We start from the raw sequence: 20,780 nt of genomic DNA, 5'->3' as shown, positions 1-20,780 counted from the left end.
CCACCTTGACAGTCCACATGGGGTAGATGCATCCTCCTTCTATAGTCATTTGTTAAGTCAAGTATACCAGATGCAGATGCTATTTACATATGTGGGGATCTTAACAGTCGAATTGGGAGGTTAGATGACTATATTGATGATATTCCATCACGTGTTGCTTTGGATGACTTTGTTAGTCATCATGGGGAAACCCTATTAGAATTCCTTTGTGACCCTAAAATGTGTTTTATTAATGGAAGGAAAAGCCCCTCATGCGATAACTTTACATCCATGTCTGGCAAAGGAAAAGCTGTGGTGGACTATATAGTTTCCCTCCACGACTGTCTAGAAACTTGTTTGGAACGCAAGGTGTTATCTCCGACACGGATGGTTGAAAAATACGGATGTTTTGACTTAATTGGACTTCCTGATTATGCTCTTTTATTTATGAGCTTTTCTGTTGGCCACAAACTTCCTCAACCAGGTATTGCTGTGATACATACCCCGCATAGGCCTAAATGAAGAAAATAAATGTGCCAAATGACTTTCTATGTACTGAAATGGCATGTAGAGCTCTGGTGGAACTCATCGAAACTCTGGAAAGGTGCCAATAAACAACATTTGATTTAGATGTGTGGTATGAAACATTTTGTGATATTATATATTCTGAAATGGCAAAAAAATTGAATAAAGAATACACCCCCAAGTCCAGGAAAGGTTACAAGCCGAACAAGCCTTATTGGAATGATGAGTTAAGGGATCTATGGTCAGCAATGCGCAAGGCTGAGTACTTATTTTTACAGTGTTAAGATGGGAATACAAGAGAACAGTGTAGGAAGGAATTTAAGAGAAAACAGCATGTGTTTGATAAAAGACTGCGCCTATTTAAACGGAGATATCAGGGAGGGTAGCTATTACACCTTGAGGAAATACAGACAAGAAATCCTCAACAGTTTCGGAGCCAAATAAACAAGTTAGGACCAAAACGACATAAGAAAATTCCAATGGAAGTCAGGGAAGAGCAGGGGGCTGAGTTCTGATATTACACAGGTACTTAAGGAGTGGGAGAAGGGGTTTGCTAGTTTGTTCTCATGTAACGAAAATGTGGCATATTTTGAGGATGAATTTTACAAAGACATATGTTCCCTGAGGACTAAACTGGAAAATACAATGTTAGAACCCTCTTATATATGTAACCCATACTTAAATGAGGAGCTGTCTGTGGCAGAAGTTAAGGTTATTGACCCTGCAAAAAATGGGTAATCGTTTGATATTGATGAATTGCCTAATGAGGTTTTAAAATCCCCTAAATTAATTGACGTCCTATATAATTTGGTCCAAATATGTTTTGAGTACAGTATACTGCCATCCACTTGGTATAAGTCTATATAGTGAATCCCATTCCCAAATCTTCAAAAAGGCCCGAGAATGCCACTGAACTATAGTGGCATAAGTTTATTAAGTACATTTTATAAATTATATTAATCCATCCTCAACAATAGGCTAATTACAATTACACCAAAACATGCTGGTGGAAGAACAAAATAATTTTTGTAAATCCAGAGCCTGTAATTAGAAATAGATTACATGAAGAGAAGCCTATTTTGCGTGTTTCATTGATTTCCAGAAAGCTTTTGATTTTGTAAATAGGGATCTTTTAGCCTATAGTTTGTTAAAGATGGGTTGATGAGAAATTTGATCAAGCAATCCAGTCTCTCTACAAAGTACCAGTTGCTTGTGTGCGTGTTAATGAATATCGTACAGATTGGTTTCCCACACCCTCGGGTGTAATACAAGGAGACGCCTTTTCACCGACTCTGTTTGCTTTGTTTATAAATGATTTGGCAAAATAAATTAAACAGTTAAATACTGGAGTAAGATATGATGATGAAATGCTAAGTTTTCTTTTATATGCTGACTATATTATTTTGATGGCAGAAACTGAACAAGACCTGCAGAACATGTTATTATGTGTAGTCAATTGGTGTAAAAGATGGAGACTCATGATTAACCAGACAAAAACACGGATAATACATTTTAGAAAAGCAGCTACTAAGAGAAGTGTTTTTCAGTTTTGTTTTGGTGAAGACATTCTTGAGTTTACATGGCATTTATAAATATTTGGGGCCTTTTATTGATGCACATATGACCTTTCTATACACCAACATCTGCTCTAGCCGACTCAGGAAGTAGAGCTCTTGGGGGAGTTACAGGAAAAACAAAAACACTTAAAGATATTGGTTACGCTACGTACTCCAAACTGTGTCAGACATGCGTGTGTCCTGTTCTGGACTATTCAGCACGAGTGTGGGGTGCCAAGAGGTATTTTAAAAACGAACATGTTCATAACAGAGCAGTAGGTTACTTTTTAGATGTCCACAAGTTTGCACCTATACTTGCAATAACAGAGGACATGGGCTGGGAATCCTGTGAGGTGAGATGGAAGGTGTGTATGGTGAGACTTTGGAATAGACTGTTGGATATCCCAACTGCCAGAATAGCTAGTGAAGTTTTTCAATGGGATCTATCCATAGGGGGAGCCTGGGCAACAGGCTGCCTGTGAACATCTGTATGAAAACCAAATTAAGGGAGACAGAGATATGATTAAAAAAACAACTGTTGATGCAATATGGGGGGGGAAATGGGTGGGGGAGATTAGTCATAAATCCAAATTGAGAACCTTTTGTTTGATTAAGGGTGAATTAGTGTTTGAGAGATATATTATGTATAACCTACCTAAAAACAAGAGATCGTTATGTGCAGAGGTAAGATCAGGGATATTGCCTTTGCATATTGAAACAGGTCAGTATTGTGGCGAAATGGAAGAGGAAAGACTATGTATTTATTGTGACCTGGAAGAAATAGAGAATGAAACTCATTTTATCCTTTATTTCCCTTTCTACCATGATATACGCTTGCTCTTATTCCAGAAAGCACACCAGATATACCTTGGCATTATGTGGCTGAGTGATGAGGAGATATTGAAATGTTTTTTTGTCCATTGTGTATTTCTGTTGATGGTATATTTACATAAAGCATGGAATAAAAGAAAAATGGATACCTATAATGAAATAGTACAAATATTTATCTTCTATGTGTCACGATCGTCTTCTTTAGAGAATGTGGACCAAGGCGCAGCGTGTGCAAAATACATCTTCTCTTTATTTTGAAGATGAACACGAAACAAAACACTTATACAAACTATACAAAAACAACAAACAACCGTGAAGCTACAAACGAAAGTGCACACACAAGCTACTTACGTTCAACATAGACATTTCCCCACAAACAGCTAAAGCCTATGGTTGCCTTAAATATGGCTCCCAATCAGAGACAACAATAACCAGCTGTCTCTGATTGAGACCCAATTCAGGCAACCATAGACTTTCCTAGATACCTACACTCAACCATAGACACAGCTAGACTTCTATACTAAACATAAACCCAACTACTCTAATAAACCCCCTAAACTTTACAACCACCCTAGACACTACAAAAAACACATACATTCCCCATGTCACACCCTGACCTAACTAAAATAATTAAGAAAACAAAGAATACTAAGGCCAGGGCGTGACACTATGTGGTTAATGGTGTGTGTATATATAGATTGGGTCAGATTGGGTTCAAGTGACTGTTTCTTTTTTTAATGTATTTATTTGTCTGTTTATGGTATGTGTATATATGTATGTAGTGTGTGTGTATATGTATATATTTATATATGTATATGTATGTATGTGTGTATATACACTGCTCAAAAAAAATAAAGGGAACACTTAAACAACACAATGTAACTCCAAGTCAATCACACTTCTGTGAAATCAAACTGTCCACTTAGGAAGCAACACTGATTGACAATAAATTTCACATGCTGTTGTGCAAATGGAATAGACAAAAGGTGGAAATTATAGGCAATTAGCAAGACACCCCAAAAAAGGAGTGATTCTGCAGGTGGTGACCACAGACCACTTCTCAGTTCCTATGCTTCCTGGCTGATGTTTTGGTCACTTTTGAATGCTGGCGGTGCTCTCACTCTAGTGGTAGCATGAGACGGAGTCTACAACCCACACAAGTGGCTCAGGTAGTGCAGTTCATCCAGGATGGCACATCAATACGAGCTGTGGCACAAAGGTTTGCTGTGTCTGTCAGCGTAGTGTCCAGAGCATGGAGGCGCTACCAGGAGACAGGCCAGTACATCAGGAGACGTGGAGGAGGCCGTAGGAGGGCAACAACCCAGCAGCAGGACCGCTACCTCCGCCTTTGTGCAAGGAGGTGCACTGCCCTGCAAAATGACCTCCAGCAGGCCACAAATGTGCATGTGTCTGCTCAAACAGTCAGAAACAGACTCCATGAGGGTGGTAATGAGGGCCCGACGTCCACAGGTGGGGGTTGTGCTTACAGCCCAACACCGTGCAGGACGTTTGGGAGAATCAAAACTGTGCTCACTAATTCGTCCTCATCCATTCGTTTTTTGTCGCTCTCACGATCAGTTTCTGCAATAATCTCATCCAAATTTGTATACTTTGACTTCGATTGAGCTTTTCCACTATTAGTAGCCATTTTTAACTTTTTCAGTTTTGAGAAAAGTTTGTAGAAGAGAACGAACCGCTGCATAATGTAAACTACTGTGCGTCCTGTTTGCTTTCACATGAAAATGAAACTGTTGTGCACAGCTCTAGCATGATGGCTGTTTGTCGTACGCAGGGCGTTCACATACTTCAGGAAAGCCCAGATCATTGGCTATCTAGCTAGCTATGTTTCAAAACAATAGGTAGTCATTGGACCAAGACACTCTCAATCAAGTGAACACCGCTCGACTCATTGGTGCGTAATAATGGCTGACCTTCATGGGCTAATTTGAAATGTTGTGTAGCCAATACGTAATGTAGAATGATTAAACAAGTTTGGTTGCCTTCTAGAGTGTCTGAGGAATGCACAGAAACCAAACATGACAGGGTTAAACAACGTTTTGCCAATTTTTAGATTTCATAAATTGTTTTGTTGAAAGAGTTGGAATTCACTCAAAAGGCTGTATGCAACATGGATCGGTTTAGGATATAAAAATGTATTTTATCAAACAACTATGCTACATTATTTCTCTGGGACCCTCAGGATGACAAATCAGAGCAAGATTACTGAATATAAGTAGATTATTTACTGTCAGAGGTGAATGTATCAAACCAGTTGCCTTGATAAGTGTTTTGTGTTGCCCTATCTTCAAACAATAGCATGGTATTTTTTCACTGTAATAGCGACTGTAAATTGGACACTGCAGGTAGATGAACAATCATTTTAAGCTTTCTGACGATATAAGACATGTCTATCCTGGAAAGTTGGCTGTTGTTTACAACACCATTCTAGTCACATATCGCATATTGAGCAGCACCTGTCCCGATTTTGGGACACTGATCCTGTAGAGGATAACTCCTGGGCTACAGCACCCAAAGACTCGTTTACAGAACTTAGTAAGAGTGGAGCACATCTTTTTGTTCATGTTGTATTAACACTCTCTTTCCCTCTCTTCTCTTTCTCCAGGTGTTCAGTGGGAAGCGTCCGGATGGCGGGGACTTCCAGCAGGCGTCACCCACCTCCTCCTTTCGCAAGCTGTCCCCCACGCCACCCCCAGCGGTTGAGGGGGGTCCTCAGTCCCTGTCCCAGCCCCCCCAGCACCAGGCCCTCACCTGTCTGATCAGCGAGAAGGACCTTGCTCTCTTCGAGAAGCTGGGCGACGGCTCCTTCGGGGTGGTCAAGAGGGGCGAGTGGTTCACGCCTGCTGGGAAAGTGGTGAGAGGGACTGGGGGGTGGGAGTGTACTGTTTGTATGTGTATGTGTGTTGGAAAGGCTGGTAGTGAGACTGGTATTGGTCTGCAACTTACCCCCTATAGGCCCCCGTTTAGAAAACAGGGTCCCATCTAGACACACCTAATACCACACGTGCTTCTGGAACACTTATGGAACGCTTGAGGTATACAGTAGTAGGGATCAGGATAGAAAGACAGAGGAAGAGAGGGAATAGGATATAAAAGTCCCTCATGATCACCCTGGGAAACAAAGTATCAGTGGGTTCAAAGTTCAAACCATGACAGCATGTGAGAAAATGACCAAAACACCCTCCCTTCAACATCCGTTCTGGTCAAACCCTTGATCACTAATCCCTATAGATTTGACCTTGAGAGAGGGAAGGAGCAAGGGAGTGATGAAGAGAGAACCTTGTCCAAACACTCTCCAGCAGTGACCACAACATGGCCATTAGCCCATGAAATAGTAAAGCCAGGTGCAGTGTCACAACAGTCACAACAGAACAGTATCCAAGGGAATAGTTTACAAAACCTTTTAGAAGAGGGGTATTCAAATCTTACCCTCTGAGGTCCGGAGCCTGCTTTTTTTTCTGTTCTATCTGGTAATTAATTGCACCTACATGGTGACCCAGGTCTCAATCACTCCCTGATTTTGAGGGGAAGAATGAAAATAAGCAGTGGAACTGGCTTTGAGGTCCTGATTTGAATTTGAGGGCCATAGAACATCTAGTTCAGTGGCTAACCACCAATCTAATGCGAATAAGGTCATCTGATCTATGTTATGCTGTAGTAGGACCTCCATTCCCGTCTTTTTTATCCTACTGCATAATTTATAATTTATAATATAAATGCTCTATTGTCTCCTTGTTTAAGAATGTTCTGCGACCTCCAGACTGTTAGCAAGTGCAACTGGCTATCAATAGCTTTCCCTTTTGGATTTGGATTTAGCATTTTGCTAACATGGTCCCCCATCTTTCTCTCCAGTTGACTGTAGCGGTCAAGTGTCTGAAGACAGACATGCTGAGCCAGCCGGAGGCGTTGGACGACTTCATCGGCGAGGTCAACGCCATGCACTCCCTGGACCACCAGAACCTCATCAGGCTGTACGGAGTGGTGCTCACACAACCCATGAAGATGGTATGGACGGACACACACAACAACACGTGTTAAATATTTAATTTGAGTCCTCAAATCAGATTACATTTTGCGAAAGGATCATGGATGCAAAATGCACCTTCTTCACCCATGACAGCTGACACGGAGCGGTATCTTTTGTACATGCTTGTGTACATGCCTAAATAGCAGCACCACCAGCTTACACTCGGAACCTATACTGTTCATAAGCGCAGGCAATGTCAAGTTTACAAACTGTGTGAACCCTTTAAAATAATATCTAGGGGAGAATCTAAAGGCCTGTTCCGCTCTGTTCTTTTCATCTCTGCGTCATTACCTCCCTGTACTTCCTCGGTATTATTTTGTATCGATGTGGAGTACATTGTGTTTGGAGTCGATCAATAATGTTATTGTTGTCACCTCCTTACCCCTCCTCCGGCGCTCTCCTCAGCACCACTCCCTGTAAAGCCGGGTTTCCCAAACCTCTCTTAAAGTACCACCAGCTGTTCTACTTGTTCTGCGTATTGCCGGACTGGTAGCAGATTCAATTACTCAACAAGCCCTTCATTATTTGAATTTTGTGTGTTAGCTCAGGAATACATCACATACCTGGAGGTACTCGAGAAGAGGTTTGGGAAACACTGCTCTAAACTCTTGGGAGCTCACTAACAACACACCCTGCTTCTCCAGGTGACCGAACTAGCCCCGCTCGGCTCCCTCCTAGAGCGCCTTCGCTGCGTTCGGCCGCAGGGCCCCGTCCTCATCCACACGCTGTGCCAGTACGCCGTGCAGGTGGCGTGCGGCATGGCCTACCTGGAGCAGCGGCGCTTCATCCACCGCGACCTGGCCGCCCGCAACATCCTGCTGGCGTCGGCCCAGAGGGTAAAGATCGGCGACTTCGGTCTGATGCGGGCGCTGCCCGACAACCACGAGCACTACGTCATGCAGGAGCACCGCAAGGTGCCGTTCGCGTGGTGAGCGGGACGGGGAAAGGGGATGGTGGTTGGGTGAGGGGGAGAGTGCGGTGGGAAAGGGAGTGTGTGTGTTGCCACCGGGGGAGGAGAGGTCGGCGTGTATTCGTGTGTCGGGTGTTATCAGGGCCACATTCAGTAGGCAAACGTTGTCTGACGTTGCAGATAGAATGCCACGAATAGAGCTGACATGATTCTGTTATTTTACATGCATGGGACATGTTTGTTCTAAGTAAAGTCTTTTTTATCTGAACATTCTACAACATTGTGCCCTGGGGAATGAGCCCCTGATGTGGCTATGCATAGTGTGTGTGTTTTTTCCACTTTCTCCTCATCTTCTTAAGGTGTGTTTGCTGTGTGTGTTTGCTGTGTGTGTGTCCTCCCCCTCCAGGTGTGCCCCTGAGAGCCTGAAGACGCGGACATTCTCCCACGCCACAGACACCTGGATGTTCGGGGTGTCGCTGTGGGAGATGTACACCCACGGACAGGAGCCCTGGCTGGGCCTCAATGGCAGCCAGGTACACGCATACACAGACACAAAGCAAACACACGTGCAGACACTCACTCACTCTCACACACACACACACAAAATAGAAATACTCATATTTTAGGGTTTTATGTTAATGGTTCATTGTGGGTTCGATTTAAGTATTTTGTGAATGTGTATGTGTTTCAGATCTTACACAAGATAGACAAGGAGGGTGAGCGTCTACCCAAGCCAGAGGACTGTCCCCAGGACATCTACAACGTCATGCTGCAGTGCTGGGCCCAGAAAGCTGATGACAGGCCCACCTTTGTCGCCCTCAGGGAGTTCCTGCTCGAGGTACACACTTCTCTGTGTGTGTGTGTGTGGGTACATCAGTGTTAAGCCAGTGTTAGTCGTCCGCGTGCATGTTTTCACGAGTGTGTTTTGCCCGAGTCTATTTTCAATGTGTACGTTTCAGATTGAATACACAACCTTCATGTGTTAAATGGACCTATAGCCCCACCTAGTGAATCTTCTACTGTATGGGCATTACCATCGGAGGAATCCTAACTCGATGTTCGCGCTGAACTTATGTCAATAGAAGATTTTTTGGGGGCAAAACTCAACACTGATTTCAATGTAGATTTTGGGCCCAAATGACTACAATTTGATGCCTTGTACTCAAACTTGGTGTTTGTGTGCGTATGTATGTGTGTGTCCATTCCATTCCAGACCATGCCAGCAGACATGTGCGCGCTGCAGGACTTTGAAGAGTCCGACAAGCTTCAGATTCAGGTCGACGACGTGATCACCGTCATCGAGGGCAGGTATGTGTGATCACACTAATGAACTGTAAAATCAATATTCTGTCATTGTGTTTTTCTATGCATGCTTGTGTATGTGCATGTGTCTGCAACTTCTTGCATGCCTTTGGGAGTGTGTCTGTGTCTGTGGGCGTATGCGTGTGTGAAAGAGAAGTAGAAGAGGGCGAGAGAATGGAATAAATAAAGTACAACCACGGAGACGGACAAACAGATAAAAAGCAAAAAGGGACGAGTACAAGTCAGATTGGACTCACTGTGTAAACAGTCACGTTTAGAAAAGCCAGAATGAGAGGGAGCTCAACCACAAAAAAGATAAACCACAAAGACAATACTTTAGCCTAGTAGGTTGTTTAGGAATGGGACACTCACTTTTTGCTCTCCTGGTAGCGGAGTAGGCCGGGCAGCATTGAGGTCCAACCCAAAGACATCTGGTGGGTCCATGGGGTTCCCTAGGTACAGACTAGAAAGAGAGGAGGAGAGAGAGAAAGTGGGAGATAGCGGAAGAGAGAGGATGAGAGAGAGAGCGGATGAGATCAAGAGAGGGGGTAGAAAGGAAAGAGAGAGAGAGGGGACATTTATTGACTTACCATACCAAGAGGTTCTCTACCCGGGGCTAGCCATAAATCAGGTGTACAGAGGCACGGCCCAGGTTTCACATCTGCTTATCCAACCTGCCTGTGTGTATAATATTAATATTTTATTAGGATCACCATCAGCTGTTGCTAAAGGAGCAACTGCTTTTCCTAGGGTCCACACAAAGCATAACACATTACATAATACAGAACATTAAAGGGGCAATCAGCAGTTGCTACATACATTTTTACCCCCGGACATTTTTAGTTCAACAGTCGTACCCCATCAGAACCCAAAATATAAGCTTGTTTTACTCCAATGTTTGTAAACAAAGTAAATGTAAACACACACTATAAAGCCTCCTAACATGGTTAAAACTATAATTGTGATATCATGGATGGTCAGTCCTTGCATCCATAGCTCCCTCTATTAATCCGAGAGTGGTTACGTTTCTCCAGCCCCATCCCTCAGCTTTTTACCAAAACGGGTGGGGAGAACCGCTTTGTTCTAGTTTGTTATTGCTTATATTTATGTCTATATGTTGATATGCCTGCTTGTGGTGGATGCGTGCGTGCCATGCGTCCCACCTGTGTGTGTCGGTCTGTACCTGGATGTTTTCTCACATTCACCTGTACGTCGACCTACCTCCCTCTCTTTGTCAGAGCGGAGAACTACTGGTGGCGGGGCCAGAACAAGCGCACGCTGAAGTTGGGCCAGTTCCCCAGGAACGTGGTGACCTCGGTTGCAGGCCTGTCGGCCCACGACATCAGCAGGCCCCTCAAACACAGCTTCATCCACACAGGCCACGGAGACACAGACCCGCACCGCTGCTGGGGCTTCCCAGACCGCATCGACGAGTAAGACATATCCTCAGAACTTGTGCTTCCATCTACTTGTAGTGATATGTGCCGCTTTACAGTGCATACATTTTTTTGTAATTATTTGTTATACTTGCAGGACCCACAGCCTTTTTTTACCACTAGAGGACAGTAGACTAGACTGTTCATATTACTGTCTAGTCAGCTGAAATGACAGTAGCAGGCAGACCTGGGGCGCCTTCAGCAGGACGCAACGTTTTGAAACAGTCAGATACAAATATGCTATGTAGGACATGCCTCCTTAGAATAAGGAATCACTTCGGCTCTATTCTTGGCATTTCTATCTGCATCGTTCGACAACTGAACCTAGCCCAGGGTTGGATAAGCAGATGTGAAACCTGGGCCGAGCCTCTGTACACCATGATTTATGGCTAGCACCGGGTAGAGAACCTCTTGGTATGGTAAGTCAATAAATGTCCCCTCTCTCTCTGTATCTCTCTCTTTCCTTTCTACCCCTTCTCTTGCGCTCATCCGCTATCTCTCTCATCTTCCCTCTCTCTATCGCCCACTTTCTCTCTTCCCCTCCTCCTCTCTTGCTCTCTGGCTCTCTCTCTCCTCCTCTCTTTCTAGTCTGTACCTAGGGAACCCCATGGACCCACCAGATGTCTTGGGGTTGGACCTCAACGCTGCCCGGCCTACTCAGCTACCAGGACGAGCAAAAAGTGAGTGGCCCATTTCTAAACAACCTACCAGGCTAAAGAAATGATCGTCACAATGGCATGTTTTTCTTCGTGGTTGATATTTTTTGGTTGATCTTTTCTAAACTTGACTGTTTACACAATGAGTCCAATCTGACTTGTACTCGTCCCTTTTTGCTTTTTATCTGTTTGTCCGTCTCCGTGGTTGTACTTTATTTATTCCATTCTCTCGCCCTCTTCTTTTTCTCTTTCACACACTTTTGTGATCTCCCTCTATCGCTCTCTCCTGTACCCCTCTCCTTCTCTCTCTGGTGGTGGCATTTTCAGAGGAGGCACCTACTCGTCCCCCCCAGCCGTTGGTGCTTGTCAAGAGTAAGTGTAGTCTCTCGCTCCAGCTCACCCATTGCTCCTGCCCTCTCTGTTATCTCCTAGCTCCAGTCTTCAAAGGAACACCGTGTGCAATCTCTCCTCTCATCTCTCTCTCCCTCTTCTCCCCATCCCTCCCTTTTTCTCTTTCCTTCTCTTCCCAGTTACTCCATTTCCCTTCCTCCTCCCTAACACTGTTGTTTCTCCACCTCTCTCACTAACAGGTGTGCAGTCTGGGTTTCTGTGCATTGAGTGGTTAACGCCGAACTGGAGAGTTGAGAAATGAAGCATGTGTGGACCAACTTGTTGTGTATTGCAGCCTGGCTTAAAAGACATGTTATGGTTGTTTGTAACGTCTGTGTATGATTCCATCACCAAAAAATATTCTAATCTTCTCTGTAAGATGTTGTTTGTTTCCATTCATGTACAATGTATGAAATGGTAAACAGTTTATTTATATCCGCACATTACAAATAGACACGCTGAGGATTATTACCTTTTCATTTCAGGGACAAGTACAGAGTCATTCATTATGTACATATATAAATCTTGCATCAAAGGCAGGCTTAAGGTTGATCACTCAAGGTAGACCGTTGGGACATTGTGGATGGACTACAGGGCTACATGAGTAATGAGCAGTTACGGCGTAGAAGTATTGTAAAGTTGCCAAAGTCATTAGTTGCCAAAGTCGTTAAGTTGCATTTGTCTGTTGGTTTTTCCAGAGCCGTGCTACGACTCGGTGACTGAGGACGAGGAGCTGACCGCCTCAGGCCTCAAGGGGCTGTCGCTACTGAAAGCGGGCTCCATCAAAGGCCTCAAGCTGAAACCCGCCACATGTGTCTCCGCCTCCAAACAGGGGGGTCGGACTATGGGCTCAGGCCACACCCCCAGTGATGTGTCACTCATCGACTTTGGGGAGGAGTTTCCCCCGGCCGCATCCTCCCCCTCCCCGGTGGTGGAGCTCCAGGTGCCCTCGTTGGCCAAACTGGCCCTGGACGCAGAGTTTATTCTGGATCGTACTCCTACCCAGAGCCCGTGGCGCTCGCTGCCCCGCCCCTTACACCCCACGCCAGTGGTGGACTGGGACGCCCGGCCCTTACCTCCACCTCCTGCGTACGATGATGTGGCGCAGGACGAGGAGGACATGGAGGTGAGCTCCATCAACAGCCTGGATCAGCAGAAGGGGGGGATGGGTGAGAGCCACAGCCCCACAGAGACCTTGCCGGCTGGTGAGGAGAAGGCCATGGCCGGTGCAGCCGACAAACCCCTGGAGGACAACCTCTTCCTGCCCTCTAAGCAGGGCCTGGCCTCCACATCCTTCTCTCAGTCAGCTGAGATCTTTCAGGAGCTCCAGCAGGAGTGCATGAGGAGGCTCAATGTGCCCACGGGAGGAGGTCCCCAGCCCCCCTCGTTGTCCCCAAGCTCAGGCCTCCAGTCCAAGGACGTCCACCACCAGATCATCTTGTTCTTCTCTGAGGACAAGCCCCAGATCCCTCCACGCGTACCCATCCCACCTCGCCCTGTCAAACGGGGGGACTACACCCGCTGGTCTGGTGACCTCTCCCTGTCCCTGACTCCAGCTTCTGAGGAAGTTCAGGACCGGCCCCCTCAGATCCCCCCGCGGGACCCTCTGTCCCAGCCGGGCTCGCGCACCCCCAGTCCCATGGGCCAACAGGTGGGCTCCCCCCAGCAAAGGACAATGGTTTTCCCCAGTGCCCCTCCTCCGCCCACATACGGATCCTACCTCTCTACGTCCCCGGGGAAACTCATGCCCACCACACATAGCTTTGCCTTGGACCCCAAATACGCCGCACCCAAGGTCATCCAAGCACAAGCCCAGGGTAAGGACCTGGCCAAGGGGCCATGCATCCTGCCCATTGTCCGCGACGGCCGCAAAATCAGCAACACGCACTACTACCTCCTGCCCGAGAGGCCGCCTTACCTGGACCGCTACGACCGCTTCTTCAGGGAAGCGGAAAATGTGCCGACTGGTGGCAGTGGTGGGATCTGCGAGGAGAGGCGGCAGGCCAACACGGCCACGGTCAGGCCCATGATGGTGAACCATCAGCCCCAGAACCAGGGGGGAGACCTCAAGCCCAACTTTTCCTCCAACAACAACACTAGCCTGGGCTTCCGGCTGGGCATGAAGTCCTCCATCAGCCTGCCCAGGGTCACCTCTGACGGGTCAGCCGGCAGGGCAGAGGGGGGAACCACAGCAGACGGGGTCAAGATGGTGAGTAGTACCAAAGGCTCCAGCCTCAGATTATTTATTTTTTAATCAGTAATCAGTTGATTTGATTTTCAATAACAAACGAACACAGGAAAGAACATGGCCTAATACACAAAATCAAAGGGGGAGGAAACCACTACTGTTATATTACAAAAACTAGACTGAGTAATGAAGAACACAAGAAAAGGGATACAAAAAAGTAGAAATAAATAAGAAATCGAGGATACAGCCACCACTGTATTTTTTTGCAGTATTTGTTTGTGCTGCGTTTGTACTTTTGTTCTGTGATGCCAAATCAAAGGCTTGGCTACAGGGACTTTAGACTTTTATGATGTAAATAAACCACAGCAGGGCAGTGTATTAAAGTACTGAGATGTGGTCCGCAGACACACACACATGCCTTAACTTTTTGCAACAATGCGCAAAACTTTCTAACCAATCGATCTAAATCAACACTTTCAACCAATCAAGTATCCATCAAAACCGATTTAAAAGATTACACTCTGGAATGACATTCTGAAAAATATTTGTTGTATTTCTTTTTTATTCAGGGAATATCCATTGAGGCCAGGGTTTAATTCACAAGGGTGCCCTGATCACAGTAAGACAACAATCAAATACAATCTGAAACAAAACAGCGATCAATACAATGTAAAATAAATTTAAAGTACAGAACACAATGTAAGAATAGCATTCCTCAGCACTTTTAAATTGGGTTCCCTAGGTACAGACTAGAAAGAAAGAGAATGAGAGAGTAAGAGAGGAGGATGGAAAGAGAGAGAGAAAGTGGGAGATAGAGAGAGTGGATGAAAGCAAAAGAGGGGGTGGAAAGGAACGAGAGATATCCTGTCTAGGATGAGGGTGCCGCTAGCGGCACTCCCCCCCCCCCCCCCCCCCCCCCACTGAAAAGGCAGAGCCGCGAAATTCAAAAAAAAATTTTTTTTTAAATATTTTACTTTCACACATTAAAGTCCAATACAGCTAATGAAAGACACAGATCTTGTGAATCCAGCCAACATGTCCGATTTTTAAAATGTTTTACAGGGAAGACACAATATGTAAAGATGTACATCTATTACCTAAAAACACATTAGCATAATCCACCATCTTTTATTTGTCCACCAACACCAGTAGCTATCACCAATTCGGCTAAACTAAGATATTTATAGCCCCTAACCAAGAAAAAAACTCATCAGATGACAGTCTGATAACATATTTATGGTATGGGATAGGTTTTGTTAGAAAAAAGTGCATATTTCAGGTAGATGGCATAGGTTACAATTGCACCCACCGTCACAAATGGACTAGAAAAACTACATTGAGCAACGTGTTTACCTACTTACTAATCATCAAACATTTCGTAAAAATACACAGCATACACTAATCGAAAGACACAGATCCTGTGAATACAGACAATATTTCAGATTTTCTAAGTGTCTTACAGCGAAAACACAATAAATCGTTATATTAGCATAGCACATAGCACATAGCAGCCCAGCATTAATTCTAGCCAAAGTGAGCGATAAAAGTCAACATCGCCAAAATATATTAATTTTTTCACTAACCTTCTCAGAATTCTTCAGATGACACTCCTGTAACATCATATTACACAATCCATATAGAGTTTGATCGAAAATGTTTATATTTAGCCACCAAAATCATGGTTAGACAATGTGAAATGTAGCCAAGCTGGTGAGAAAATGTCCGTGCGCCACTTAGACAGTGATCTACTCTTATACATAAATACTCATAAACGTGACTAAAAAATATAGGGTGGACAGGGATTGATAGACAATTTAATTCTTAATACAATCGCGGAATTACATTTTTTTATTTATCCTTACTTTTCAATACAGTTTGCGCCAAGCGAAGCTACGTCAAAAAACATGGCGTCCTAAGCCACTAACATTTTTCGACAGAAACACGATTTATCATAATAAAAATGTCCTACTTTGAGCTGTTCTTCCATCAGTATCTTGGGCAAAGGATCCTTTCTTGGGAGTAATCGTCTTTTGGTGGAAAGCTGTCCTCTTGCCATGTGGAAATGCCAACTGCGTTCGGGATGAAATGGAAGCGTGCCCAGCAATTCACAGCGTTTCAGAAATAAATGTCCCAAAATCGCACTAAACGGATATAAATTGCTATAAAACGCTTTAAATTAACTACCTTATGATGTTTTTAACTCCCATATCGAGTAGAAACATGACCCGAGTAATATTACTCCCTCCACTAATGCTTGGAACAGGTGCGGGTCGGTGTCCTCTAGGCGCATGACGCAGCTCCAAAAGAGTGACTAGCCTCAGGGTTTTTTAATTTGTAGTGCCTGTGAACGCGCAATCGACCCCATTCAAATCGTCATCACGTAAAGGCATCCAGGGGAAGACGTAAGCAGTGTCCGTATACTCATAGCAATAACAGTGCCCTTTTAACTGACTCCAGATCAGGGGCCAAAATTTCTGAAATCTGACTCCATGTCAGGGAAATTGCTGTAGAATGGGCTCTGTTCCACTTAGAGACAAAATTTCAACTCCTATAGAAACTATAGACTGTTTTCTATCCAATAATAATAAAAATATGCATATTGTACGATCAAGGATTTTGTGGGAAGCCGTTTCAAAAATTACACGATTAGCATAAATAGTCACAACAGCGCCCCCATCCTCAACAGGATATACAGCAAGCGAGTCCGAGAGAGAGAGAGAGAGAGAGAGAGAGAGGGGGGACATTTATTGACTTACCATACCAAGAGGTTCTCTACCTGGGGCTAGCCATAAATCAGGTGTAGAGTGTACAATTGCGAGCGGCACTAATACAGTACATCTTTGCCCCTGACCCATGTCATTGGCACAGTCTTAAGGTAAGCTCTAGGCATAACACTCCTAAAGGCAAGTCTGGGGGTTAAGTTGCAATAAACACCTAAATTGAACATAATCTTGTTGTGCTCTTGATCAATTGATGAAAGTATGGCTGCGTCTGAAATGGCACCCCATCTCCAAAAGTAGGGCATTATATAGGGCAGAAGGTGTCATTTCGGACACAGCCCCAATCTGCCTTCAGAACGTGCCTTCAGAAAGTATTCACACGCCATTGACTTTTTCCACATTGTGTTACAGCCTGAATTTAAAATGTATGACATGTATAATTGTTTTGTAACTGGCCTACACACAATACACCATAATGTCAAAGTGTAATTATATTTTAAAAAATATAGAATTTTTTACAAACGTATTAAAAATTAAAAGCTGAAATGTCTTGAGTCAATAAGTATCCGACCCCTTTGTCATGGCAAGCCTTAATAAGTTTAGGAGTAAAAATGAGCTGCATGGACTCAAGCTCACAGAACGGGACCGCTAAATGCTGAAGCGCGTAGTGCCTGAAAATAATTCTGTGCTCGGTTGAAATACTCACTACCAAGTTCCAAACTGCCTCTGGAAGCAACATCAGCAGAAGCACTGTTCGTAGGGAGCGTCATGAAATGGGTTTCCATGACCAACCAGCTTCACACAAGCCTAAGATCACCATGCGCAATGCCAAGCGTCGGCTGGAGTCGTGTAAAGCTCGCCGCCATTGGACTCTGGAGCAGTGGAAACGTGTTCTCTGAAGTGATGAATCATGTTTCACCATCTGGCAGTCCGAGTGACAAATCTGGGTTTGGCTACCTGCCCGAATGCATAGTGCCCAACTGTAAAGTTTGATGGAAGAGGAATAATGGTCTGTGGCTGTTTTTCATGGTTCAGTCTAGGCCCCTTAGTTCCAGTGAAGGGAAATCTTAACGCTACAGCATACAATGACATTCTAGACGATTCTGTTCTTCCACCATTGTGGCAACAGTTTGGGGAAGGCCCTTTCTTGTTTCAGCATTACAATGCCCCCGTTCACAAAGCAAGGACAATGCAGAAATGGTTTGTCGAGATCTGTGTGGAAGAACTTGACTGGCCTGCACAGAACCCTGACCTCGACCCCATTTGAACACTTTTGAGATGATTTGGAACGCTGACTGCGAGCCAGGCCTAATCGCTCAACATCAGTGCCCGACCTCACTAATGTTCTAGTGGCTGAATGGAAGCAAGGCCCCGCAGCAATGTTTCGACATCTGGTGGAAAGCCTGCCCAGAAGAGTGGAGGCTGTTATAGCAGCAAAAGGGGGACCAACTCCTCCATATTAATGCCCGTGAATTTGGAATGAGATATTCGACGAGCAGTCATATAGTCTACTTTTGGTCATGTAGTGTACCTCCCTGGAATCTCTGTACCTCTGTACCCCATAAGGTCCCTCCGTTGAGCAGTGAATTTCAAACACAGATTCCAGGGAGGTTTTCTAATGCCTCGCAAAGAAGGGCTCCTATTGGTAGATGGAGAAGAAGAAAAAAATACATTTGATTATCCCTTTGAGCATGGTGAAGATATATAAATTACACTTTGGATGGTGTATCAATACACCCAGTCAATACAAAGATACAGGCGTCCTTCCTTACTCAGTTGCCGGAGAGGAAGGAAATCACTTGGGATTTCACCATGAGGCCAATGGTGACTGGTGACTTTAAAACAGTTACATAGTTTAGTGGCTGTGATAGGAGAACTGAGGATGAACAACATTGTAGTTACTCCACAATACTAAGGGACGGATAGGAATTTACAGAATGGCTACTTAGAGGAAAATGGGGGAGGGTCCTGCTTTTTCAATTTCAGTCAAGGGGAAGATTTAGTATTTAAATCTAGTCCAGGGGAGGGTCATGTAATTGAATTGACAAAATGTCAATATTTGTCAGTGTTAGTATTAGTTGCTTATTAGGCTATATATCGATGTGTGCCCGATGCAGCCCCTCATCTCTGATTCTCCACTGGGCGCGTAATGTCAATTGTTTAGTGTGGTCTCGATCAAATGATCCATAGGCTATGAAGTACATGCTCAGAGAAGCATAGCGCAAAGTTATATTTCTAAGATAGCTGCTGGGAAGGTGTAAATAAAACTAGGTTGCATTACACACCAAACCTTAGCCCCCGGCCTTCTCTGTTCTTGCTGATCAAATACTTTTTTTTGTGTGTGCTGCTTAACCAATGGCTGTGCTGTGTATGGCTACGTTGTCAGTTCAGGAGAAAAGTCAAACGTTTCTTCTGATTTTAATATTTTTTTTGATTAGGCCTAGTCCAAAAAATGCACCATCTTGCTCATTGACTAGCCTATGTTCTGCCCAATTTGAGAAGGAGTGTGCGAAGATGAGAAGGTGGACCGGTGGTCAACTTTGATAGCTGCCTACTACTATAATTTAATTTATTAAAGACAATATGTTTCTTGCCCATTTATGTATTTATCAGAGTTATTGACCTCACAATAAGCCAGATTTCAGTAACTGGAAGCAGCAGCCGCAGCACAATCTATCGGAAATGGACAGCTCATGTATACTGAAAGTAGGCAAATTCAGGTAGGCATAATTAATTTCAACCGTCTTCATTTTAATTAGACTTTACTAACAGCAAGTTGGCTTTGTGTTGGAGCATATTTCCTTCTATTTAAGAAATAAAAGGTCATCCTACCTGTTTGACAGACGAAATTAGGCTAATAGTCTAATAGCTCGGCTAGGGGTGTAAACCCCCCAGTTTGTGCCACAGTTTAGACTACCGATAGATGCTGCGGTCAGTCAGAGTTGAGTGTAGCCTAATGGCCAAAAAGGGCAAAAGTGCAAATGTATTCAACGTTTAAGTCATCTAAAGTTTTATATGTCCAACTCAATATCACAGACCTGATTTGCCCTAACAAAAATAGCATCCCTACAAATATATAAATGTATTATAATCCACATAATTCAAACGAAATTAGCTGTAGCAAGAGGAGAGAGACTGCATATGCTAAAGACAGTCAGAAAGAATGTGTCTTTAACCCTACATTATACACTGCTCAAAAAAATAAAGGGAACACTTAAACAACACAATCACAATCACACTTCTGTGAAATCAAACTGTCCACTTAGAAAGCAATACTGATTGACAATAAATTTCACATGCTGTTGTGCAAATGGAATAGACAAAAGGTGGAAATTATAGGCAATTAGCAAGACACCCCCAATAAAGGAGTGGTTCTGCAGGTGGTGACCACAGACCACTTCTCAGTTCCTATGCTTCCTGGCTGATGTTTTGGTCACTTTTGAATGCTGGCGGTGCTTTCACTCTAGTGGTAGCATGAGACGGAGTCTACAACCCACACAAGTGGCTCAGGTAGTGCAGCTCATCCAGGATGGCACATCAATGTGAGCTGTGGCAAGAAGGTTTGCTGTGTCTGTCAGCATAGTGTCCAGAGCATGGAGGCGCTACCAGGAGACAGGCCAGTACATCAGGAGACGTGGAGGAGGCCGTAGGAGGGCAACAACCCAGCAGCAGGACCGCTACCTCCGCCTTTGTGCAAGGAGGAGCACTGCCAGAGCCCTGCAAAATGACCTCCAGCAGGCCACAAATGTGCATGTGTCTGCTCAAACGGTCAGAAACAGACTCCATGAGGGTGGTATGAGGGCCCGACGTCCACAGGTGGGGTTTGTGCTTACAGCCCAACACCGTGCAGGACGTTTGGCATTTGCCAGAGAACACCAAGATTGGCAAATTCGCCACTGGCGCCCTGTGCTCTTCACAGATGAAAGCAGGTTCACACTGAGCACATGTGACAGACGTGACAGAGTCTGGAGACGCCGTGGAGAACGTTCTGCTGCCTGCAACATCCTCCAGCATGACCGGTTTGGCGGTGGGTCAGTCATGGTGTGGGGTGGCATTTCTTTGTGGGGCCGCACAGCCCTCCATGTGCTCGCCAGAGGTAGCCTGACTGCCATTAGGTACCGAGATGAGATCCTCAGACCCCTTGTGAGACCATATGCTGGTGCGGTTGGACCTGGGTTCCTCCTAATGCTAGACAATGCTAGACCTCATGTGGCTGGAGTGTGTCAGCAGTTCCTGCAAGAG

The 20,780-nt window shown here is 44.7% G+C and overlaps 1 protein-coding gene across 3 annotated transcripts in view; it reads left to right on the top strand.

The window, feature by feature from the left end:
- The window catches only part of LOC129814441 (activated CDC42 kinase 1-like), a 77,160-nt gene that overhangs the window by 45,421 nt on the left and 10,959 nt on the right, over window positions 1-20,780 (top strand). For 2 of the 3 annotated variants that reach the window (XM_055867554.1, XM_055867556.1), the window contains exons 4-13: window positions 5,515-5,763; window positions 6,762-6,914; window positions 7,581-7,864; window positions 8,253-8,379; window positions 8,538-8,684; window positions 9,060-9,154; window positions 10,387-10,581; window positions 11,173-11,264; window positions 11,568-11,612; window positions 12,329-13,839. In XM_055867554.1, the coding sequence (XP_055723529.1) occupies window positions 5,515-5,763; window positions 6,762-6,914; window positions 7,581-7,864; window positions 8,253-8,379; window positions 8,538-8,684; window positions 9,060-9,154; window positions 10,387-10,581; window positions 11,173-11,264; window positions 11,568-11,612; window positions 12,329-13,839 (2,898 nt within the window). The remainder of the gene's footprint in view (window positions 1-5,514; window positions 5,764-6,761; window positions 6,915-7,580; window positions 7,865-8,252; window positions 8,380-8,537; window positions 8,685-9,059; window positions 9,155-10,386; window positions 10,582-11,172; window positions 11,265-11,567; window positions 11,613-12,328; window positions 13,840-20,780) is intronic. The other variant, XM_055867555.1, reaches the window with a different exon arrangement.

This window comes from Salvelinus fontinalis, chromosome 17 (assembly GCF_029448725.1).
Source record: "Salvelinus fontinalis isolate EN_2023a chromosome 17, ASM2944872v1, whole genome shotgun sequence".
NCBI classification, from domain to species: Eukaryota; Metazoa; Chordata; class Actinopteri; order Salmoniformes; family Salmonidae; genus Salvelinus; species Salvelinus fontinalis.
The sequence above is the reverse complement of the archived record's forward strand: the minus strand, read 5'-3'. Positions and strand labels throughout refer to the sequence as shown.